The sequence below is a fragment of the Hippocampus guttulatus genome, chromosome 1 (genome assembly GCF_054856545.1).
Source record: "Hippocampus guttulatus isolate MCC_2025c chromosome 1, RoL_Hgut_1.0, whole genome shotgun sequence".
Lineage (NCBI taxonomy): Eukaryota > Metazoa > Chordata > Actinopteri > Syngnathiformes > Syngnathidae > Hippocampus > Hippocampus guttulatus.
The window spans coordinates 15,628,736-15,652,070 of NC_141261.1; the positions used below are offsets into that span (position 1 = coordinate 15,628,736).

General features: G+C 52.3%; 2 protein-coding genes and 1 long non-coding RNA gene across 4 annotated transcripts in view; 2 read left to right on the plus strand and 1 right to left on the minus strand.

Moving 5' to 3' along the window:
* Window positions 1–44: 44 nt before the first annotated feature.
* LOC147210630 (gamma-glutamylaminecyclotransferase-like) lies at window positions 45–2,812 on the plus strand. The gene is made up of 2 exons (XM_086113837.1): window positions 45–1,006; window positions 2,179–2,812. The coding sequence occupies exon 2, from the start codon at window positions 2,198–2,200 to the stop codon at window positions 2,654–2,656; it is 459 nt and encodes a 152-aa protein (XP_085969963.1). The 5' UTR covers window positions 45–1,006; window positions 2,179–2,197; the 3' UTR covers window positions 2,657–2,812.
* Window positions 2,813–2,911: 99 nt separating this feature from the next.
* Window positions 2,912–23,335, minus strand: part of LOC147210631 (FERM, ARHGEF and pleckstrin domain-containing protein 1-like) — a 35,387-nt gene continuing 14,963 nt past the window's right edge. The window contains exons 3-28 of one of the 2 annotated variants that reach the window (XM_086113822.1): window positions 22,422–22,526; window positions 22,293–22,335; window positions 21,591–21,669; window positions 21,048–21,145; window positions 20,079–20,193; window positions 18,331–18,478; window positions 16,994–17,089; window positions 16,723–16,889; window positions 16,531–16,599; window positions 16,383–16,458; window positions 16,146–16,299; window positions 11,431–11,615; window positions 10,210–10,299; window positions 9,599–9,735; window positions 9,121–9,202; window positions 8,949–9,010; window positions 7,515–7,690; window positions 7,238–7,368; window positions 7,092–7,160; window positions 6,925–7,014; window positions 6,648–6,730; window positions 6,361–6,473; window positions 5,376–5,536; window positions 5,006–5,113; window positions 4,144–4,295; window positions 2,912–3,607 (exon numbers count right to left, since the gene is read on the minus strand). In XM_086113822.1, coding sequence (XP_085969948.1) covers window positions 3,532–3,607; window positions 4,144–4,295; window positions 5,006–5,113; window positions 5,376–5,536; window positions 6,361–6,473; window positions 6,648–6,730; window positions 6,925–7,014; window positions 7,092–7,160; window positions 7,238–7,368; window positions 7,515–7,690; window positions 8,949–9,010; window positions 9,121–9,202; window positions 9,599–9,735; window positions 10,210–10,299; window positions 11,431–11,615; window positions 16,146–16,299; window positions 16,383–16,458; window positions 16,531–16,599; window positions 16,723–16,889; window positions 16,994–17,089; window positions 18,331–18,478; window positions 20,079–20,193; window positions 21,048–21,145; window positions 21,591–21,669; window positions 22,293–22,335; window positions 22,422–22,526 — 2,865 coding nt within the window. In that variant the 3' untranslated portion in view covers window positions 2,912–3,531. Of the gene's footprint in view, window positions 3,608–4,143; window positions 4,296–5,005; window positions 5,114–5,375; window positions 5,537–6,360; window positions 6,474–6,647; window positions 6,731–6,924; window positions 7,015–7,091; window positions 7,161–7,237; window positions 7,369–7,514; window positions 7,691–8,948; window positions 9,011–9,120; window positions 9,203–9,598; window positions 9,736–10,209; window positions 10,300–11,430; window positions 11,616–12,064; window positions 16,300–16,382; window positions 16,459–16,530; window positions 16,600–16,722; window positions 16,890–16,993; window positions 17,090–18,330; window positions 18,479–20,078; window positions 20,194–21,047; window positions 21,146–21,590; window positions 21,670–22,292; window positions 22,336–22,421; window positions 22,527–23,335 lie in introns of those variants that run through there. The other variant, XR_015101205.1, reaches the window with a different exon arrangement.
* LOC147210632 (uncharacterized) lies at window positions 19,170–19,783 on the plus strand. Its single transcript, XR_015102990.1, has 2 exons — window positions 19,170–19,309; window positions 19,406–19,783. It is a non-coding gene; the product is annotated as an uncharacterized LOC147210632 (long non-coding RNA).

A 23,335-nucleotide genomic window follows, 5' to 3' on the forward strand; every position in this document is an offset into this window, starting at 1 on the left:
CCCTCGCAAGGCGGAGCGATTTCCGAACGCCGATTCGCGGATTGATTTTGGAACCGATCCTATTGCAGCGATGGTGAACCCGCGCACTTCCGAGCTCGCTTGTAAATAGTTGGAGGAAGTCCAAAGTTGCTCTTTATTTTCTTTGTCACAAGTGCGTGTGGGAAGTATTTGGGACGGAAGAGCAAAGGAATAGAGAATCAATCGATCGAAGGAATATTGCAGATGACAGAGTAGGAGTGCGATTAGCCTGAAGGTTGTTTTAAGCAGGAGTCAATGTGTCGGGTGACTGGGCGTACGTCAGGTGTGGCTGATAGCAGCTCCTGAATGAATGTACGTTTCGTTACCGTCTGCGGGAATAAAGCAACCGATGAGCGTCGGCAACTGTGTCGCCCTTTAAACACAAACGTTACACTGGTGTCGCAAGTGGGATTGCGGATGATGACGCACTCGGGGAGATCGAGGATTCAATAGAAAACACAAAGGCCACCAAAAAAAGTTGAGGAGAGCAGCGGCGAAGATGACATCCTCGGTCGCTCCAATTTGCCACATGCAATATGGCGGCGAAGTCGATGTACGATTTAGCCCTCAAGGCGGCCTTTATATTTCTATTGGGATAGAATCTCTGATTGGCTGTGACCTCGCTCAACCTTGTCCAATAGAGGAACTGCACACTCTGTTACACCTCCGTTAATTGCGACAAGACGCAAATGGTCGGAGCTGATCATTCGTGTCGGGAAAAGTACTTCTCGGCGTCACCATCAAGCCAGGTGTCACAGTAACGATAGCCGCTGGTTCTGGTTTCGATAAGATCAAGAATAACCAAACAACAGATTTAAGCAACACAATTCACCAATACATCCAGCCTCCTGCAAACAAGCGTGTCATAGTTTGGCTTCGAATTGATTATCTCTTTGCATGGGACAGAACTGCAGAAATCACGTTTTGGGACGACGTCAAGCAGGGCTCACCGACCTTTCTGACGCTGACAGCTACTTCTTGGCTACTGGTGAGTGCGGAGCGCCGCCGGCCGGTTTGATACACGCTCCGGAAATGACAAATGTGCTCAAATGGCATTCAATCACATGTTGCCGTTTATGCGATTGTTAGGGGGGGGGGAGATCGTTGGCTAACTCGACCGTTGACCACAAAATTGGTCTGCAAAAATTTCTGCCTCAAGCAGAGGCGCGGGGGTCAATTTTTGAGTGATCCGTGGAATAATTGAAAGAATTATGAATTGTAAAAAGATCTGTTAGTGACGGCCAACTCCTGATTAATGATTGATGAGATTCATTGATGCGATGACGCTGAACCTGTTCACGATTTCTTGCAAATACCAACACTCGCCAATTTATTTTGTATCCCTCCCAATAGTTACATTTTCAAATGACCTTTGATCCGACCTTCCGAGAAAATCGCATTGCCCCACCACTACTTTTGGAACGGTCCGCTGGCTGCTCAAGTGGTCCGCGGCGTCTACCGTGTTTGTGACCACCGTCGTCATCATCGGTGTGCGGCTTGTAGAGGCCACACCGCCATTTCCTTTCTAAGCCGCTGGCAACAAAAGTGAGTGTGTGACGGTGTGCGGCTTGTAGAGGCCACACCGCCATTTCCTTTCTAAGCCGCTGGCAACAAAAGTGAGTGTGTGAAAATGTCCATGGGGGGAACGGCAGAGGATTCCGACCTGTCAAGTTTGAAACTCTGCTGGAAAATCTTCCGACTTTTGGCCTCATTTGGACATTTTCACTTGGGGTCAAAGGTGTAACAGCTTTGTCAGTGACAACAATGATTTATGGCCAACATGTCTGACGGTGGCATAAACCCCCCCCCCCCCCCAAAGTTTTTTGTTGAATCTGTGCAGGTAAGGAAAGTTTCTCATTTGCACGAGTTCATTTCACCTCTGTTGTTTTGATCGAATGAAACCTGAGGCGATTGGAGTTTTTGTACATCTTTGGCAGTTAAAAAAGACATCCTGAAATGTACTTCAGTGTTGCAGCTGAATCGGTACAGTACTTTACATTAATTACTGCTACATTTTTTAAACAAGTATCTGTACTTCCAGCCTGAGTTTTTGCCACCTGTGCTTGAAATAGTCATCCAAAATATGATTTTTCTCCTCAGTAATCATGAATTAATTTTCGTGCCTGTGTGGCGTCTGTGGTTTTTTTTTTTCCATTTCAGAAGCGGCCTCGGCCGAAGGATGACTCTGGTCTTCGTCTACGGCACTCTGAAGCGGGGGCAGCCGAACCACGCCCTCATGTTGGACCAGAGCGTCGGAGCCGCGCAGTTGCTAGCCTCCGTCGTGACGACGGAGACGTTCCCGCTGGTGATCGCCGGCGAGAGAAACGTCCCTTTCCTGCTCAACCTCCCGGGTCGGGGTCGCAGGGTTCACGGCGAGCTCTATCGAGTGGATGAGCGCCTGCTCAGTTTCCTGGATGTCCTTGAAGACACGCCCGCCATGTATCAGCGAACTCCGCTGACGCTGACGGTGAAGGAGTGGCTGGGGCAGGCCGACGACGGGCAGAAGACGGCGGCGGGGGGCGTCGCCGAGGCCTTTGCGTACAGCACCACCACGTACCGGCCGGACTGGCCCTCGCTGCCCCACCATGACAACTACGACTGTCGCGGCGATCACGGCCTGAAGTACGTCAAGAAGTAATGGCGGCCGCGGGTTTGTGCGCGGCGACGGCGTTCCCCCGCCCCTCTGATTGATTTGGGGGAAAGGCGCTCGGTCACTCGATGGATATGAAATAATGTGCGCACGTCGATTCGGTTTCGGGGATAAACGGCCTTCTGAGAGCTGCAATGTTCGACACCTTCACGCGGCCGCTTCGGCTCAACGGAATTGTTCACTCCAGATGATTATTTTCAGCATGTTGTTGTTCTGCACACAAAACGCAACTTTCCTCTTGAATACAAACTTGTATGCTTTTATTTGGAATCGAAAAATGTCTGGCGTGGTAAGAGAAAAAAGGGAATCCTTGCGAAGGTTTTCCATTTCGTTCACCCACTCAAACGTGGGGGCAAAATAATGCACGGGATGAATCGGGCGGAGCGGGTCGCTCGGCGGCGTATCAAAGGAATATCCAAAAAGTGGCTGCAAAACGAGACGTTCTTTTGCAAAGCGGCACTGCGCTCGTGTCGACCGATTGTCACGCAAAGCGGACCCGTTGATCCAAATGATCAGCTTCGTGTTCGTCAAATGATTTCGAACCGGCAACCAATTGCGGTAAATGTCAAACGATTCAGTCGGGTTTGTGACGGGGGGGGCTTGCCAGGAGTAGTAAAAATATTATGAATACTCGCAAGCTGTGCAGAAAGTGAATGGTGGTGGTGAGGAACCTCCCAAGTGTGTGTGTGTGCGTGTGTGTGTGTGCGCGCGTGCGGAGACTGGAGGTGAAAAGACTTTTTGCGGATATTCACGAGTGCAAAGCGGCATGCTTTGGTGCGGATTTAGTCTTTCTGGTGAGAAAGCAGCTGAGAATCCAGATCTTCACCTGGTGGTGGTGGTGGTGCTGGGGGCGGGGCTTAAAATCAATAAAGGTATTTTCTGGTGCTTGGCAGGGAGCGATTGGCCGAGCATGTGGCACTGCGGATCACCTCCATCCACCTGGTGAAAAGTACAAGAAAACGGGATGAGGCGGATTTGGGCATTGCGGAGGAACCTAAAATCCACTCGAACGGGGGTGCCCACTACGTCCATCTCCTTCAAATATTTTGGGGGCATTCTAGCCCCCCCCCCCCCAAATGCCATGGCTGCCCAACCGGCCGATCGCAATCGACCCGTAGCCCGCAGACTGCTCCCAAGTCCATTGTGAGGGGGAGGGGTTTTCATATGGTATATTGGTGTCAGCGCAGACCGCACCTGAAGCACCCCCCCCCCCCCGTTTCACTTGCAGTCAAAAACTTTTTTTTTCCATGCCGATTCTCATTCCAAGCTTGTTGTCAAGCGTGACAATCTGGAGTGACCGGAGAAGCTTTTTCAAACGTCGGCTCCAATAGTTAGCATGCCGCAAAAGCGCGTCCCGCGACTCCGCCTTCGACTGCAAATATCCGACAGCGTTTGACGTTGAGCCATTTCCGGATTCCTCCCCAAATTATCAGCCGAGCGGAGCCGAAGGCATCTCTCCGTAAGGCGGCGCTCACCGTTCAAAGGCGTATTCGCTCTCCGCTCTGAAGTAGTAGACGTGGGACCTGAAGTGCAGTTTGAAGACGTAGTCCTTGTGGATGTTCTCCGACTCGGACGGGATGGTGACGGAGTAGCCGAGCAGAGGAAGGCTGGCCAGGGGGTAGTCGTCCTGTCGGGAGAGCGCCGCCGTCAACTCGCTCGGTCTTGGTCTCGCGTGCCACCGACGTTATACGTGAACATGTCGCGGGTGACTGCGGCGAACGTCAAGGGGAGCCCCCGCTAACCTTTGGCTTCGGCGCCAACAAGTCAACTCGGACCGTCTCGCCCTTTCGATCTTCACTTGTGTCACGACGGCTGACAAAGCGATTCCGAATACGTCCGTCTTGGAAAATGTCACATGGCAACACCCGAGACGTTCCGAGTCACGCGGTCCAAGATCGAAGAACACGTCGGCCGCACGCCCGTGAAACGGCAGTTGCAGCCCCCCCCCCACCCCCCCGGCGGGCTGCTGGCCAGCACATTTGTAGCCGTCATTGATTTGTCCGTCCTGCTCTTTTGTGTTACGGAGTATCGCAACTGCTTTCCTGCTCTCTCTTTTTTCTGACGTCTTCCGGATTTGCTTCTTATTTCTGTCGTCGCTGTGTTTAAGTTTTACGTGCGCCGTTTTGGAAACCTGCCTCGGGACGACGGATGAAAACGCATTTCTACTCTTTATTCTCGCCTTGATTCATGTGCACTGTCTCAAATGAAATAAAGTCCCATGAATACAAAGTGAAAGTCACGCCCCCCCCCCAGTCCCAAAAGTGTCACCTTAACTTTGCTATCCAGCCACACACTTTCTTGTACGTGGTGGAAACGTGTCATTGTCATTTCTCAAACCTGGTGGGACTTGTAGAAAAAGAGGCTGAAGTTGGTGAAGACCACCCAGAGCTTCTGCCACCCGTTACTGTTCTTGAACTTTCTCAGCAGGTTCCCGGAGAGCTGGTTCTGGAAGAAGACCGACAGCGATGGGAGGGTGCTTTTCCTTTCGTGCATGACAAAACACTTTTATTTTTATTTTTTTAAACACGTTCAACGACATGAATCAAATAAGAGAGTTTTGGTCTGGGTCATTCCAAACGTTTTCATCGGCACAAACGCTTCTCCAATGTCGCGATGCCTTTGTCGCCTTTCAAATGATTTAGCGGCTGCCAGTTGGAGACCCAGCGTGGTGGCGCGCCCACCAAAAGAGTCCCGCGGCGTACTGTACCTCCACAGCAATACTGAAGTCCACCATGGACACGCTGGTGTTGCGATGCCAGCACACGTGCACGGTGGTGTTGGCGCGTTGGGCTTGGCGCTCCAGCGACGAGCGCGATCCGCGCAGCTCCTCCTCGGACTCGCGCTCGGCCCCGCCTTCCTCCAGCAGCTCTGGGAGGTGACATACGCCAGCGCGATCAGTACCTGGCGAAAACCCGCCAACCTTGAGCGAGAAAGAGAGAGGGGGGGCTCTTCCGGACACCAGCGGTCCTCTCACGGGTCGCTCGGAAACTTTTGACTGGATTACACTGGCCCAGGGCGGCCGAGTCGGGCAATAAAATGGCTCCAAACAACATCGTAGATTGTTTGGTGCCATTTGACTGACGCCGCACCCACTTTGTTTGCCCCCGGGCCCTTATTTATTTTGATTAAAAAAAAGAAAAAAATCAATTTCCAGTCTACCGTATCCAAGGCTCATGACGGCTTTCGGCAAAATGGAATTCTGAAGGGACACCGAGTGGAAAGAAAAGAGATCCCGTCACCCAGTCGTGTCCTTTTCAAAAGCTGCCACGAAGAAAAAGGACAACAGAGAACAAGACGCAATTGTTTTGTTTTTTTGTGAAACGCACGCTCATGAAATCAGACGTCATCACTCGAGTCGAATGAGCAAAGTGCCAGGAAGATGAGAGAGAGAGGACGGGCGGGGTCGCGTTCTGAAGAACGTTCTCGACGCTTCTACAGAAAGTGGTTGTACTTTTTTGGGGAAGACTTGATGTGACCCGAACGCCATCCGCCCCCCACGTAACTTGAGTTTGTGACCTCCGCTGTTGTGGACGAATGGGATTGCGGCTCCATGCGGTGTATTTGGCCGCCACCATCACACGGAAGAAAGTCTGAAGCTCGCTTGAGAGTCAAAAGTTTTGCTTGCTTGGCTGATTGATTGGCTCACGCAAAGTTCGATGGTACCAAAGTCAAGTCTTAGAATGCGTCCTTACTATTATCTATGGGGCTGGTGGAGAGGAGATCCGCGTGGGGGCCGTCGCTCTGCTCGGCCAGGTCGATGGCCATCCTGATGTCCTCCACCCAGCGCTCCATCTCGGCTGCGCAGCTGAGGAGGAGGATTGGGCGGGATCTTACGTCAACTCTTGCCATGAGGTCAATCTTTCTTTCTTTCAGTTTTTTTTTTTATCGGGGAACTTGAAATACAAGTTCTGTCAGGAAAGTCCAGGAAGCTTGGTAGCTTTTAAAAAAAAACCAAACAAACAAGTGTGTTGCCGAGTACCTGGCCGCCACCACCACCGACTGCTGTTGTCCAAAGAGGGTAAACGAATGAGGGACGCCCCACTCCTCTTCGCTCTCTGTAATCTAAACATGTGGCACAAACACGGAGAAGTGATCTTCGAGCAACATGTTGGATCATTTTGAATGCAACAGAGAGATTCCCCCCACTCCCCCACCCCCGCCGGGATTTGGACTGGCAGGGTGGGGCCCAAAATCAAAGCGGGTGAGCCTGGATCTTCAAATCAAGGTCCGCAGCGACAATCTTGCTTTGGGAATACCGTCATGCCAAAGAGGGGGAGCTGCCCGTGGACTTTGAATTGGTTGGATGGAGTCGTGCCCCGGCTCGTGTACACCAAGGAATCGCTGAACTGGAAGGGGAACAAGGCAGAAGAAAGGAGTCACGTGGCACCGGGAAGCTCACTTGCCAGCATCTCGGAGGGCATACCAGGAAGAACATTCTCTGCTGCAGGCCTTTCCCCGACAGCTTACTGAGGCAGCCCAGTCTGATGAACTCCTGTCAGTCCCACAAAAAAAAAAAAGGGCAGACGGTTGAACGGCGGAACTCAGACTGGCGGCGGCCGGGCGCCTTACCCTGCCGGGGATGGCCAGATTGTCCGTGCCGGTCAGATCTTTGTTCAGCTCAAGAAGCGTTTGAAAGTTCTCCATCTTCATCATGGGGCCTTGCAACTGCAGCGCCATCTCGCTGACGTCCGCCAGGGCCGCTGTCGCCGGCGGACAAGAAACCGAACCGGTTGAGAAATGTGGAAGCATGTGGAGAGTCCAAAAAGCCCAAATCCAAATACTCGGTCATCTACTTTTTCAGCATGTAAAGGCAATGATGAAGAGACATCCGAGCAGGACTCGTTACCTCTGCAGTCCCTGAAATCTTCGTGGGTGGGCGGGTAGTGCTTGCAGAGCCTCTCCAGGATGAGTTTGTAGTGCAGCAGGCGGTGCACGGGCCGCAGGAGGAAGACGTTGAAGGGGAGGTAGCAGACCCTCTGCTGCTCCAGTTCGGCGCACAGAGACTCCGCCTCGCGACTGGACCTGAGACACGGCAACGGAGGCGGGGCTTTAAGCCCGACGTCCGATTCCGTTTCCACTCGACGTAAGCCGGACGGTTCCGTCAATTTTCACCGGGGCCAAGAATATCTTCCGAATGAGACGCGAGGACGGATCTTTTCAAATCGTATCATCTCAACTCAAGTCTATTTTTTGAGCACGAGCACCGAAAATCAAGTCTCGTGCCCGGTCAAAAGCCAAAGAATAAAAATGACGACGAGTTTGAAAGATGGACGGCGAGGGGGCTTTGTTCATTCCCTATGAGCCTCCGCTTGGTTCTCGGTACCGGTAATGGTGTCTGGTCCGCAGACCCAAGGCACCGGGCAATCTGGAACGGGCCAGGCCATTTCGAGATCGGAAAACAAATCAGAAGATCTCCCGAAGAACTGTACAGCGACGCCAGAGGAGGGAGTGACGCGCTCCCTCTTTATAAGAATACCGGTCAAGAGGCGAGCGGCGGCATTCTGGAGCAACTGGAATGGAGGATTGGTAGACTCCAAAGTTGTGTTCCAACAGTATGTGACCAAGGCACCAATGGCGGTTTCCAAGTTGTTTTGTTTTGCACTTGTTTTAAGAGGTGAGCACTTTCACGTTGGAATGCTTTCAAGTATTTGTGGAAAGAAGAGAGAAACTTTGAAAATAAAGCTCGCTTTCTTTGGGAATTTGGTGGTGAAATTGTGAGAATGTTGCCATTTGATTATCGGTTCATGTTGGAGGTAGACAAACACTTGGCATAGTTTGAATCAGTCTGGAAGGAAGAGGAAATACTTGTTGTGGGACGGCCAAATTTGGAAGAACGCTATCATCGGTGCCGCCGTGCATGTCGAGAAGGCTTTCAAGCACTTGTTTCTACATCGGGCGCACGACGCTCAGGAAGGTTTACAAGGTGTGGATCAGCCTGTGGCTCTTCTATCGCGCCGGAGGTAATAAACGGAGACTTATTTTGCTCCAGGAACTTCCAAGGCGCCCTTTGACCTTTGGGCAATTTGCATTCCTTCTGTTTTTTCAAGGGCCGTTTCCACCTTTGCCAGGTGCGCGTTTCTTTTGGAACCTGCGCACATGTGGCGCAAACGGACTGCCCACCGGACGGTTTCCAGTTCCCCTTTTGAACAGTCTGACCGCTGTCCCATATGGAAAATGCACCCGTTTACGGATGGCGCGCTTTCAAGATTGCGACCATTACCCTCGGGTCCTTTTAGGAAAACGGGTCGTCAAATGTCAAAAGCGGTTCAATGTGACTCACCGACAGGTTCGCTCCAGCTCCACCAGGCACTCGGAATGTTTCTGCAGGTGAGTGGTCAGCTGCTGCGGAGTGGACAGCGTGGAGGAGGAGGAGAGCGCTCAAAGGGTTCTTTCGTACACAAGCCCGCAAGCGAAGCACCGCGCTAGCGGCATCCGTGCTGTCGCTCATTTACCCTCAGACTCTGAATGTTCTTCAGGAGGACATCGCCGATCCGTTGATAGTCTCCTTTGATGTGTGCGTTGGATCGGCCCTCCCTGGAAGTCGAAAAGAAGCCTTGGGTTATATTGGCCATATAAAATCAGCACAAATTCCTTCACGTTCATAGTCAAGAGAGAGTCACAGAAGAGCGCACGCCCAACCTCGAACACAGTTGGGTCCAGCGGCACGTCAAAGTTTGATTTCGGAGCGGGATCAAAACATTTTTGAACGTACAGAGGGGCTCCTCGGAAAGGAAGAAAAGATCTACGGACGCACTATCCGGTACAACCCGATGTGTCGGAGATGAGGTCACAAACTAGCTGGAAAGGATCGTGCGAATTTCAAGCAGCATCCCAGAAATAAAGCCCCAACAATCGCCCAAGGAAATCTTGTGGCTTATGAGGGAGTCATGAACACGCAATCCGCGGGTACCACTTTATCGGGATACTGACCATTGTGCCAGTCTCTGCTCCGCCTCTTTGAGGAACCTCTGGTGGAACTTGTGGATTGGATCATAGTTGGCTGATAGCAGGTTTCGAACAGCGGCCGGAAACGCTTCTTCATCTTTCTCTGCAACGCGTTGGAAAGACTGGAGTGGACACAAAGAAAAAGAGGAAAGAAAAAAAAAAAAAGAGGCCGAGCGAATCGAGAGTGAGACGTCGCGAGGAGGGGGAGGGCGGGGGGGGGGGGGGGGGGTCATTTTCAAAGTTCACTCGTGGCTGCCAAAGAAAATAGTCACGGGTTCGAAAAAGCGCCCGGCACATGCTTTTCTCCCGAATCAAAGCGGCCGAAAACCACCCTGGGGAAGAAACAGCTGAGCCGACAAAAATATCAGATTAGGATTCATTTGTGTCGCAAAACAAGGTCATTTCCGCTCAGCAGCGTTCCAAGCCCGGAGTCTTGAACCGTCCCATTGCGGGTCCTTCTCCGCCGCAACAGCTGCCGATGTTCACGGATGGCGCACATGCGGTTTCACAGGTTTTTGAATCTGACGAGAGGCCGCTGAACACGTGCCGAGAAACAAGTTTTCGTCGCCGCCTTTCTTATCGATCGGCATCCTCACCTCAGTGACGACCCGCAGTTCTTTGAGGTAGGTCCGCTCGGTGCTTAAAAGTTCCTTTGCGATGAAATAGGCCTTGTCTGTGGGAAACTTCTGGACACAAAAACAAAAAGGTGGCATGCAATCATCTGACTGACTTTCACGGATGATTTCCAGAGCACTTGAAAACAACCACCTCTGTACACGGAACAAATTGAATTCATACGACAAATAACGAAAAAGAAATAACCAAGACGGCAGAAAACACAAAAACATCCATCCGTCCATTTTCCGATCCGCTTTCTCCTCACAAGGGTCGCTGGGCGTGCTGGAGCCCCTCCCAACCGTCTTCGGGCAGTAGGCGGGAGACACCCTGAACCGGTTGCCAGCCAATCGCAGGGCACACAGAGATGAGCAACCATCCGCGCTCACACTCACACCGAGGGACAATTTGGAGTATTCAATTCGACTGCCACGCAGAGGAGTGATGCGCTCACTCTTTATAAGAGCGCCAGTCAAGAGGCGAGCGGCGGCATTCTAGAGCAACTGAAACGGAGGATTGGCTGACTCCCAAATATAGTGCGTTGCAGTCATCTGGCCGGGATGTGACAAATTGCATGGATGACTGTTTGATAGTGCCCACCAGAGGAAGGAGAGGCGTGACTTGAGCCGGCTGCCATCGATGAAAGAAGCCGGCTTTGACAACGTCGCCAATTTGCCGCTCCAATTTCAAATCACTGTCCCAAAAAGAGAGCTCAAACGTTGCGCAAGTTGCCACCTTGCATGGCTTGAGGAGCCGACGACGAGAAGAAAGGAACGTCGGTTGTGGAACCGGGAGTCGCGGCTTGGAATTGAAGCGGATTTACAAGGGACAGGAAATGTGTGCCAATCTCTTTTCGTCAATGGACGCTACAGCTTCGTGTCGCTTCCAAGCTTAGCTTGTAGCAGACGTGTGCACATTGCAGCATGACGTCTTTGACCCACTGGTGAAAAGGACACTTTGATTCGCTCCTCTTTCATCTCGAACCGCTTCAGACAACAAAGTGTATGCAGGAAAGTGGTTCCGATTGCACCATTGTCTGTGTCTAATGTGTTGTCTTGTTTTATTTTGTCATTCTACGTTAACTTTTCTTTCGATGGCGTCGCGGGCACCCGCAGCGGCTCCTCTTGTTGCATGTTGTGAGAGGGAAGAAATTTCATCTGCGCTGTCTGTTGCACATTTGACAATAAAGTTGTACTTGATACCTTCCTCCTCGCCTCCTCCTCTTCGTCGTTCCGAACGTATCCGGCATCGCCGAGCAGGGGGCTGGCAAGAGGCGACAGCTGACTCGGCGCCACCAAGCAGACGGGAACCTCTCCGTTCAAAATGCCGTTAGCGTTCCCCTCCGGGTGCTGAATGGTCAGCGGGGAGGCCTCAGAGGCAGCACTTCCTGGGGGAGGGAGAGGAGAGGACGATCGGGGAGGGTCAGTCAGGGTAAAAGAGGGAGGTGACAGACTCGATGCTCACGGTAAATGGAAGAGACGTACACGGCGTTTGGGGGGGGGGGGGCATGTGATGCAACACAGAGTCTACTACTACCAAGTCTACCGTACCGAAACTCGCGGACATCCATCATCACAGCTACGACAATCCCACCGACGGTTAAACACTTCAAAGCAAATTGGCAATGAATTTGGAGACCAGAGAAGAGCCTCGCCGATCAATGGCTGTGTTAGTACTCAGAACGAGGTTAGTTGCAAGCTGAAGCTTCGACAACATCAAGGGAAAGCGGCGCATGCGTGATTGCCGTGGCAGGATTGCGGCCTGACCAGACGTCACTAAACGCTACAAAAAATAAAATAAAAAATGCTAACTACAAAACAAACGATGATGTCATACTTGCCCGGGTGCAACGTTCCAAGAGTCCACATGCCGAGTCTGCAACGACTTACCCGTGTGCCCGAAAGACAAACACAAGCAAGTCAAAACAATGCGGCAGCCACATGCACACCGTGGACAACCAACAGACGGGACGTTGTGCTTCTGGGGCAAGGGGGGGGGGGGGTTGCTTTTCAGTTCCTGTGTCCAGGTGCTGAAGGGGTAGCCAGAGAATTCCCAACTTCTGTTTTGAGGAGTCATGCACATTTTCTTTATTACTTGATTTTTAGAAAGTGACGCGGGTGAAGAAAAAGAGGTTACAGTGTTAAAGACAGAGATGGAGGAAGACAATCCATCAGATTTGAATTCTGAGCCGGAAATGAGAAGAAAAAAAAAGCGTGACAGATGAAAAGAAGAGTTACAAGAGTGAACCCCCCCCCAGAGTGCCTCAGGCACACATATTGAGTGCGTGAAGCTCGGTGTGGAGGAAATTCACCGTGAACATTTCTAACGGCGGCATCTTGACCTTTTTTGAAGCTCGCAATGACTTGCGGTTCCCGGTTGAGAGTTTAGCGGAAGACAAATCGGTAGAGAAGACAAGCTAAGTCCGTGAGCTACGACGACGCGAACATTCGCACGAGCAAAAGTGGCTCCGATGATCTCAAGAAAGTACAAAATCGCAAGCTATCATGTCACGTTCTCGCTACGGTGCGGACGTACGTACAGCAGAATATCACCAGCGCGAGGTCTGGGCTTTCGGTGAGAGGGAAAACAAAAGGACTCAACTCCAGCATGTTGCGTGATTGGACGTCCTTCCTCTAACAACATCATCAACAAAAAATAATAATAATAATAATAAAGGAAACCGACGCCACATCAACAACTTCAAAGCGTGCGGCGAGATTCAAACATGCTTGCACTTCCAAGATGCACTTCGTGTCACTTGACTTTTCGCCGTCTGTCACCTTTCCCACCCGCTGGAGTTGAGGAAACTTTGTTTTGCCCCTCGTGAGCAAACGGTTCCGAAATGTTGGGAAAGAAACAAAAGAAATGGAGAAATAACAAGACGATGAACAGGCGGCGAGGTCGCGGATCGGCATCGCCGAGCTTCCCAAACATTCCGCAACCACTTGGAAGCCTTCGACCGTGAGTGACGGCGAGCAAGAATCCAGCCGCGTGACAGAAAAGGCGCTTGTCCGGTGAACATGCATCGTGGGGGCGAGCAGAAAACAGAAAACATGCTGACAACGAAAGAACATTACAAAGTATGAAGCGGCAACATTTTGTCTCGGAACAAGCCAAGGCAGGGGGGCGGGGGGAAAAGTCACTCGGGAGGAGCCGTTTTGTGAAAAGTGTTCAGGTTGTCACATTGGGCTCGCGTTCAGAAGAATCCTTTGGAAATGGCAAAACGAATCGCCGCTCGCTCCACAATTCATTCGTGCGTTGGCACCGCGATGGGAGAAACTTGATGCGGGCCTGCCAATTTAGCTCCGAGCAAAGGCCGCACGCATTTACGCAGTGTTTCGGGCTGTGCGTGTGCGTGCCGAGCAGACAGCGTGAATGGTCGCAAGTGAATGGCCTCGCGCTCGATTGGCGAGAACCGCCAGCGCAAAAAACACCCATCAAAAACACGCGACATTCATGTCTAGAAACTGTTTTTCTTTTTTGGAACTCACACTGGTCTATTCAAATACGGCAGCGAATGGTGCCGGAATACATCTCGCTGCCGAAACGTGACAAGAGGAAAACAAACGCGACAAGGGATGAAAAAGTGAGCGACGCTTGATTTCGGCGAAGGAAATACAATGCCGTACGTGTGCTACGTTAGTCCTTCAAGCCCTGACGCGCCTTCGCTCAAAGTCAAACTGTGTTTTTCTCACATTCGCATTCGGACTAAACCATGTCAGTGGACTTCTTGGTGACGTTACGGTCAAACCCCACGACTCGATCGGGCTCACCCGCAGCACCAGAGAGTAGTCGCATCATCTTAGCGTTCCTAACGGCCACGTTGTTCGGAATCGGGAAGAATAGGCGGATTCAAACAAGTCGGATAACGACCTCTGCTCAACTTGAAATTTTCTTCACTTCGAATTGTGCGCAATCTGTTGAGAGCAGGGGTGCCCGACCAGCCGATCGCGATCGCCGCTAGCTTCAAAATCCATCGCGAGGGTGTAGGGGTGCATGGAGAGAAAAAAAGTGTGCGTCTGTTTATAAGTAAGTTGAAGTATATTTAAATGGAATCAAATCAAAAAGCAGGTCACCTTGAACCTACGGTGGCGCACGATCTGCATCAGCGGAAGCTGTTAGCACTCAGCAGTCTGCACTAGCGTTGTTGGTTTCAGCGATGGCATTGGCAAAGGTTGGCAACCTGGAGCGCCAGGAGAAGCCTTTTCAACATCTACACGGACGACAGTTTGTGCACTTGAAGAGGCTGCAAAAATGCGCCCCCGTGCCGCCGCGCAAAAGGTAGGCAGTGATTTCACAAACCGTTGCCGTTTCGTTCATGTGGTTTGCGTGCGCTAACGGATCAATCGTGGGAGGCGGTTGCTTGAAAAGTCGATCTTGGGTCCAAAAAAGGTCGGGCACCCCCTTGCTTTCGAGAGAATCTCGGTCCAAAGTGACCGAATCTTGAATGAAACAAGTTGAGTCAGAATTTGGACTCTCACTTGATCAGCTGGCGCCCAAGTGCCACAACGTCGCGCGCAAACAACGAATCCGCACTTCCAATCTAAACTGGCATGTACCACCCCTGGCAATAATTCAAATTGAAGCAAATGATTGTTTTGCTTCCTGTCGAGTTCAACGACGCGAGGACCCCTAAAACAAGCGCAACGTTGTGAAAGCGAGCAAAAGCAGCCCAACATCCCGCCTCCGGAGGCCACGGACGCTTGGCTTTCTTGCCCTTAGCAGCTGAAAACGCGAGCTCCCGCATCCTCGCCGGCGCGAGCGTAGCAACCTTGCTCCGCCTCGCCGTCATTCGCGTCCACCAGCTTGAGACTCCCGAAGGAGAATTTGCAGCGTGCGAGCGGAGGCGAGCTCACGCCGTTGGAGCGGACCGAATGGGCGGAGCCGACGGCGGCGGGATTGCCGAACACGAGCGGGGGGCCGTAAGCGCCGCCGCCGCCGTCCGACTCGGCGTCGCTCGTGTCGCTGCCGCTGCTGGCGGAGCCGTCGATCATTTGAACCGGCCGGTTTCGATTGTTGCGGTCGTCGCGAGCTGCGGGCGCGCCGCGCCGGCCAAAGGAGCGCTGCGCCGTATTGGAACGCGGCTGAGCCGGAACCAGGAGGGGTCCGCTACGATTACCGTTAGCGATGATCGCTCTTCGCTCCAGCGGGGCCGAACAAGGGGTCGCGGCGCGCGGCCCGGCGTGACGCGCGCCGCTCGGGTAGACGGGTGTGGACGTGAGCCGGCTGAGAACGAACGGATCCGTATCGGAGCGATCGCGCGAGTTGTCGTTGCGACGCTTGGCCGAACGTGCGGGCGTGCCGTTGGAAACGACGCTGACGGGCGAGCAGCTGCCGTAGCGGCGGGGCGACGGGACGGCGGGCGTGGCCCCGGGACGCTTACTGAAGTCATGCCCGGCGTCATCCCAGCGAGGGTGACCAGTGGCCACCTCGCCGTGACTGAGCGAATTTGCGCGCTGGTGGAAGCTGCTCATGAGCGGGCTGGAGCACCAACTTTGGGGGCCCGCTCCAAAGAAGATCTCATCGAGCAGCGTACTATGCAGCGGCGGGCGCCCGCTGTTGTTATTTGACAACCCGTCATCGTGGTGGATCTCGCGGCTACCGTTGCCGACTCGGTTGAAGCGCGAAGGGTCGTCGCCATTTCTGCTAGCCGGCGGCGTAGCTCGCTGTTGCCGTTGCATCAAGCCCGGACGATTCGTGTGGTAGAAGCCATTGACGAGCCCGAACAAGCTGCCGTCGGGACCCCCACGAGAAGCGTAAGAACCCGCGCGCTTATCGGTCTCGGCGTCGCCGCCGCCATTGGCTTGGCGACGACAGCCCGCGCCGCTCTTTGTGCCGTCGCATTCGCTGTCTATATCGCTGCAGTCGATGTACGGGATGGAAGAAGTGCTGCCTTTGTTTGCCCTGCACGATGGACCTGGATTGAGGAGACGCTCGTCCGACGGCAAGCCCGCGCCTTTGTGCTCCCGCCCGCCGTCCGAGCCGGGAGCCGCGCTGCGATCGGGGGCCCCGTTGGAGCCCGCTTGCCCCGCCGGGTCCGGTAGACCTTCCGTCGGCACGGACGTGACACTCTGGAAGACAGCGGAGGAGATGATTTTTTTTTTTTCTTTAACGGCCTCTGATTTTCGATGGCCGGTTAATTTGAGTCTCTTACCTCGTTAGGCACTTGCGATCTGAGGGAGGAGGAGTGGCGAGGCATGCCGCCGCTGGACAGAATCTTACTGTGCTTCCTGACGCGGGTTGACAATTGGCCGTCAAAAAAAAATTCCGCCCAAATATTGAAACGAGGACGACAGTCTCACCTTTCGAAGGGAACCTTTTTGAGCTCGGCGTCTTTCACATAATCAATGATCTGCTTCTGGGTGCGACCGCTGTAACGGAAGGGCACAAAAGGACAACGTCGAAAAGAGAAATCGAGGGTGGAATCCACGGCAATCATCCAGTCCTTTTTCCTTGCGCGCCGTTTCCTTCAAAAATGACTGAAAATTGATGACCTGAAGCGGAAGGAGGATCCTCTGGTGAAGAGGATGGGCTTGGGTTTGGGCTTGGGCTCCTCGAAGAGCCGAAAGAAGGCGTGATACTCGACGCAGATCTTCCAGAAGATTTTACAGCAGTCCCTGCTGGCCATTGCAAACTCCAGCGTGTCGTGGTGACCACTTTGCTGCAAGAAGAAGAAGAAGAAGCAGGCGGGCATAAGGAGAGGCGGAGCGAAAGATCGGCTTCAGATCGGAAGGGGCTGGGGAGGGGGGGGGGGGGGGAACTTACAGCAGGGTCACCTCTCAGCTTGATAAGAAACCGTTTGCGTTTGAAGCTGAGTTTGCGAATCTTGGACCAGTTGAAGGCATTTATTTTGGTGTACCCCTGAAAGGAAAACGTATGCGCAGACGTCAGAATCAGGCTCAAGTAAAAAAAACAAACTAAACAACAGCAACTGCAGACTGTAAAATTTGAACATCCGATCTTTGGCTCCTTTTCTCTCGCTCACCCCCAACGACGACCGACTGAGAAGTCCTTCGGAACTACTGAAGCCGCTGAGTGGCGGAAGATATCGACAGATGAAAATCCACTTCCGTCACTGCTTGGTCTGTCACTTTTCTTTGTTGTTTTTTTTTTAAGTTTGCCACCATTCTTCATTCCTCAACAAAATGGGCGTCCATCACGAATGGACCGTCGGACCTTTCGGAGCTCTCTTTTTGGGACAGCTATTTGAAATTGGAGCGGCAAACTGGCCCCGTTGTTAAAGCCGGCGGCTTCTTTCATCTTGGGCAACTGGCTGAATTCAAGCCTGTCCTTTCTCTGCTGGGCACTTGGAAACAGTCGTTCACGCCTTCGTCACATCCCGGGCCGGATGACGGTCACGCACTTGACTTTGGAGTCAGCCAATCCTCCATCCAGCATCTCCAGTTGCTCCAGAATGCCGCCGCAAGTTTGACTGGTACTCGTAAGAAGGAGCACGTCACTCCTACTCTGTCCTCCCTTCACTGGGCCCCTTTTTTGAGTTCTTTTGAAGAGCCTCTGCTTTGTTCCCCAATCTGTAAATGGCCTGGCCCGACTTTACCTCTCTGAGCTCAACCGCACCTGCCCGGTGCCTCGGCTCTGCCAACCAGACACGATTAGAGGGAGTGAGAACTCAGCTCAGAGTGGACGTAGCCTTTTCCGCTGCCGGTACCCTCCCTGCAGAATGACCTCCCATTAAACGTCGGGCAAGCCCCCTCCCTGCCCATCTTTAAAACTTGTCATTTTTAATTCTTTGGCTTTTGACTCCGCCTGAGACTGCATTTTTAGTTGGACTGTTTTGGGGCTTTCTACCGTCGCCGTGATTCATTGATTGCTTTGTTTGTTTGTTTGTTGTATGAATTCGTTTTGCTCCACGTAGAGCATTTTCCCGACAGCGGCGGTTGTTTTCAAGTGCTTTAGAAATACGCTTGAGTTGAGTTGAGTCGATCACAACAAACATGATCGACTCCACAAACATGGTCTTATTGCTCCGTTTCTCCATCAAAATAGCCTTTCGGCTTGTATGCCCCGTCCATCCCGAAACAAGTTTAGAACATTTTGTGGTCAAATATTCTTCCGAACTTTCCATGCGGTACGGATGTTACCTGGAACACGAGCACCCCGGTGTGGGCCACAGCCAAGCTGAGTTTGGTCCCCTCGCGGTCCTTTGCCGGGTGGAGGCGAACGCCATACATTTCAAGCCGCCGGGCGATTTCCAGGAGCTGGTAGTCCGACTCTGCGGGGGTCTGTCCGCTGGGGAGGAGAGGGAGGGGGAGGGGGAGGGGGGCGTCACTCAGACAGCGACCTCGTGCTCATCGAGCCGATGGCTGATTGATGAAAGCGTCTGCCGTTCACGTGGCCAAAAGCTGAAGGCGAACCACGCGTCGAGCGACGGAAGAAGCGTCTTTTGGCGTTTTGGTGTTTGCGTTGCGGTTTCACGAGACCACAGCGACGAGCGAGCCGATTGAAATAACAGCGGGCTTTAAAATGCAGACAATGAGATCGGACGGCGCTGACAGCCCTTAGTTTGCCATGAAAATCGGAAAATGTCTTCCCATTTCCTGTATGCGCCGCCGAATTGGCCACTTCCTTCCCGCATCGGCTGAGGGATTGGGGCGAAGGGGGGGGGGGGGCTGAGGGACGGGCCGCTTCGGGTTTCAGTGTTTATCTGCGGCGCTTTGCACTTGGAAATGACGTGGATATGCAAACAGTGGAAAAAAAAAACGTGCGCACGTTCTCCCGGGCGCGTGTTTGCGGATCGCTCCGCTCCACGGGGGGAGTGGCGACAAACGGATGTGCGCAGAGGCCAAGTAAGCGGTGCAAAAGTGCGGGTTGAGTTGGGGCGGGAGGTCAGGGGGGGAAAGTTTCTGTGCTGCTGCCAGCTCAAAAAAAGGTGTGTGTGTGTGTGTGTGGAGGGCGGGCTGCATAGAAATTGGTGTCGACAGAAAATAAAAGGCAGGATGTTGTTTCAAGGAACAAGAGGGGTAAGGGTGAGAGACGCTGCCGTGGCGCACACACGGACGAGGACTGCGTGAGCAACTGCTCCAAGGTGTTTGGATAACTGAAAAACGAAAAAGCAAAAAGGTGCTGAACCCTTTCATCGTTAAAAAGTCGCGGTGCGCCAACACGCAGGCTCTCATGAGTGCCGCGGCCTGCGTGCCTGCATGTGTCTGTTTATAGGAGAGAGAGAGAGACGGAAATCTGCTGTGGGTGTGTCGTGCGCGAGATAGCAATCTGCGTTTATGGCTCCTGACAGCCTTCTGGAAGCGATCCCCATGTTGATGTTGAACAAACACGGGGAACCTCAAGCGGCGCTTTCTCCGTCAGGGCCTTCTTCAACGCCGCGTTTGCCACTTCGTCTTTGATCATGCACAGATGTCGTCTGTCATTTCATTGCCGTACTGCATCGTTTCTTTGAAACAGCCTCACTTTTGACGTCTGTTCTTGTCACGAGCGTAACATACTGTACGCCCTGATCTGTGGCCTTTCACCCTTCTCACCTTCCAGATTGCATCCGCAATGCTCAGGTTGGGAACGTAAATAAAATTCTCAGCAGTAGCCTTTTTCTTATTTTTGACAGAATTCTACATTCATCCGAGAGAATGAATGAGGACGTCATTCATTTACGCCGGCAAATTGCAGTTTTAACACGTGAATTTGCTCCCTTGTGCAAAGTTATTACGTCATATGGTAGAAGACACCAAGTTTAGATTTTCACGTATGGAGTCCAGAATGAAACCATTTTGCCCCAACCGCAGGCTGCAATGATTCATAAATGGGAAGCGACGAGGACACAAATGAGCGGCATTGAGCCCCGAGGCCTCGAAAGCTACAGTCGAGTGTGACAACTTACACGTGTTTGCGGTGGCAGTCGGTGATCTTGTCCCGGATGGCGTCTTGGTCTGGCAGGTATTTATTGTGGAGGAGATGCTGCCAGCTCTGGGTCTCATCAAAGTCTCCTATCTCGGCTGAATTTGGGGTGGGGGCCGTGGGGGGGCCAAGGCACAGATGGAGAGAGGTGAGTCGAGTTGAAAAACGCACAGCGCAAGAACGTGTTTCATTTTGGACAGAGTTGCAAATTCAATCGTTTCTCTTGTCACTGTTCGACTTCATCTGCATTTGGGCACAGCGAAACAGCGCTCGAGCCGTTCCGGAAGACGGAGGCGCACCGACAAGGCTGGGGAGGAACGCTCCCACGTCATGATTTTTCAATCAAAGAAGGCAGACGGACGGACACGCTTAGGGGAACGAATTGACTTGGGAGTCAGCCAATCCTCCACCAAGCGTCTCCAGTTGCTCCGCATTGCCGCGGCTCGCCTCTGGTCCTCCCTCGGGAGAGGGGGCGCATCACACCGAAACTCAATTTTTCTTCTTTGGCTTTTGACTCGGCATGAGACTTTGATTTTTAGTTGGATTGTTTTTGTGCTTTTGTTGATTGTTTTCTACCGTTTTTGTTCTTCATTGATTGTTTTGTCGTTGTCGGAGCGGTGGTAGTTTTCAAGCGCTCCGGAAATACGCTCGAGTTGAGTCCTGTCCAACTTTGTTTAGTTTGCTACTCCAGCACACTGCGGTCATTGCTGCTGAGTGTACCAGGTCCGATTTTGCTTCGATAGTCACGATGCTCGCGCAAGACGTAATTGAAAATGTTTGGTCTTTTCTTTTGTGCCACGCGGAAGTCATCGTCGCTTATGTGCTTCTTCTCGGCCCCCGACATTTGTAAAAGCAAACGCGTGTTTGCCAACGCCGCTTGTGGCGCGTTCCCTGCGTTCTGCAATCCGCGTGCCTCTGCCACCGCCAACACGGCGATGCTCCTCGCGCTTACACTGGATAATGTGGGAGACCATCAGGGCGGCGCTGGAGTCATTACAGATGAGATGACCGCAGGCCAGGTCGCGCTTGATCTGCAGCGCAAACAGGTACCTGGAGGCAAGCAGACGCGGATGGAAGGAGGGAAAGGTCAAAATGCAAGAGGGCAAAAGTAAATGCGACACTTTCAGAAAACCTCAGATGAGAAATCTGCCCCACAAAAATGTCCACTTTCAAGTGATTGACATTTTTGTTTGGCGCCGCGCCTTGAGCTTTTTCCATGTCGGCTCAATCAAGTTTGACCGAATCCTCATTCATGGAAATGCGAACAAGTTGGAGAAAGACGCAAAGTGGGTCGGGTGGAATGAGAAGAACATTTCCTGCCCGCTGCTGAAAACAGCTGGCCCACTCCACAACAACAGTCGGAGTGTTCAGAGACATCAAAGCCGGGATTTGTGTTCCGCCCGTAAATATGCTTAAAACGAGGCGCAGGCAGACCCCATTCAGAAATGACACCTGCTCCCAGAAGCATGTGCGTGTGCGTGCGTGCAAAACCTACTGAGTCAGCTCCTCCATGATCTGCGTGTGGTCGGGAGGGAAGAACTTGACCACGAAACGAAGAATGCTGTTCTTTGGCCCTTGAATGACGGAGGGGGAGACAAAACACAACGATTGGCAGCGCAAGGTAAGGCAGAACGCATCGCTTCATCATGTCGCAAAGAAGCCGGCGACGAGCGGCAATTTCATGGAGTTTTTTACGCGTTACCGTGGGTTACCATTCCTCGGACTCATAACACGCCGGTCTGTTTTTCTCCAAGTGGGAGAGCCGGTCTGAGCCCACCGTCAATGGTGACCGTGGGACTTTGTCATCTTTTTTTTCTGTTGTGGAGTTAGCTGCCGTTTGTTGTTCATGTTCTCACCACCACACTGCTTTTGCACACCAGCTCGCGACGTAGGATCGGCTTACCTGAAACACACCCACTCCCACGATGGGTGGGCCAAGATCTGATCAAAGCCACTCCTGCCATCTAGTGGTGATTTATCATACTGAAATTATTCCCACGGCCCCAATACGGACTGCGGAATTATGCAAAGCCCTTTATTCTTATTACGGTATTGTTTTGTTTTGTTTTTTAAATAAAAACACTATAAACGCGTTTATACGTTTTGGCACGAAAGGATAGGGTATTTGCAAACGTATTTTTCCGTTTAGACATTCAGTGAATGCAAATGAGAGTCCAACGCATTTTCTGTCACGTACGTCGGATCTGCTTCATCGTTGGCTTCAGCAGGTCCAGCCACACCTGCGTGAAGGACAGAGAGCAACATTGAGGTCAAAGTTCCAAAGACATGCTTTAAAAATTAGTTTGCAACATCATGCGCAGCTCACTGTCATCTTGCGCTGGTCCTGGTACTCCAGCCCAAAGTAGTCTCCCTCCACCAGGTTGAGATGGACGCAAATAAGGTCAAACAGCACTTTGCCGGGGGAGCGTTGCTGGAACAGAGATCAAATGAAGGAACTGGGTGAAATTGCGGCTTGAGGCCATGAGGGTGGGGAGCGCCGATGTTGAGTAGAAGGATGCCTTTTTTTTTTTTTTTTGTGAGGGTCTAATTAGATGGTTCACATCAGAATGAGGCTGCAAGTCTGGATGCCCCACCCCCCGACCAACGACAAGCAGCTGATCCTGAACCCGACTGACAAGTGCAGGCTTGAGTTTTGGGTGCACGGCTCCCTGCGTTTAGAAACAACCGACAGGCCAAAATGGAAAAGCTGCGAGTTGCTCATCCAGTGGTCTCGGCTGTGCTCTGGCATATGAGCGATGCCAAAACACACGCAGCTGTGGGACCAAACCTTAAATTAGCAAGAATCGGGTTTTTTTCCGGTCATACTGGGGCTGGGCAGCGAACCAGAAGCACAGAGACTTAAAAGAAATATTTGATTGTCTAAAAAATAAAAAATCTGGTGCTTGTATGGGTCATGTAACGTGATGCCCACAAGCAAGCGGGAAAACCCCCACCAATCAATACAAACCAAACATTTTTGGAGAGCTTCTCCATCAAGTAGAAAAAGGCCAGACGATGAGACACAGTATTAGCAGTCTTACTTCAACTCGGGGGTTCTCACCGCAGGTTATTCCGATGCAACGAGTCTGCCTCCCCCCGCGATAGGAAGTGGCGGGCTGGCAAATGAGACAATGAAGCCTTCAAAACTGCTTCAGCAGGTGTAGTTACGTTCTGGATTTCAAATCAAGGCAGAATCACCACATGCGAACCGAGTTATCCTCATGACGGCCACAGGTGGGC

Coding starts and splice junctions, on each gene's coding strand:
- LOC147210630 (XM_086113837.1), top strand. CDS start 2,198: ATGACTCTGGTCTTCGTCTACGGCACTCTGAAGCGGGGGCAGCCGAAC.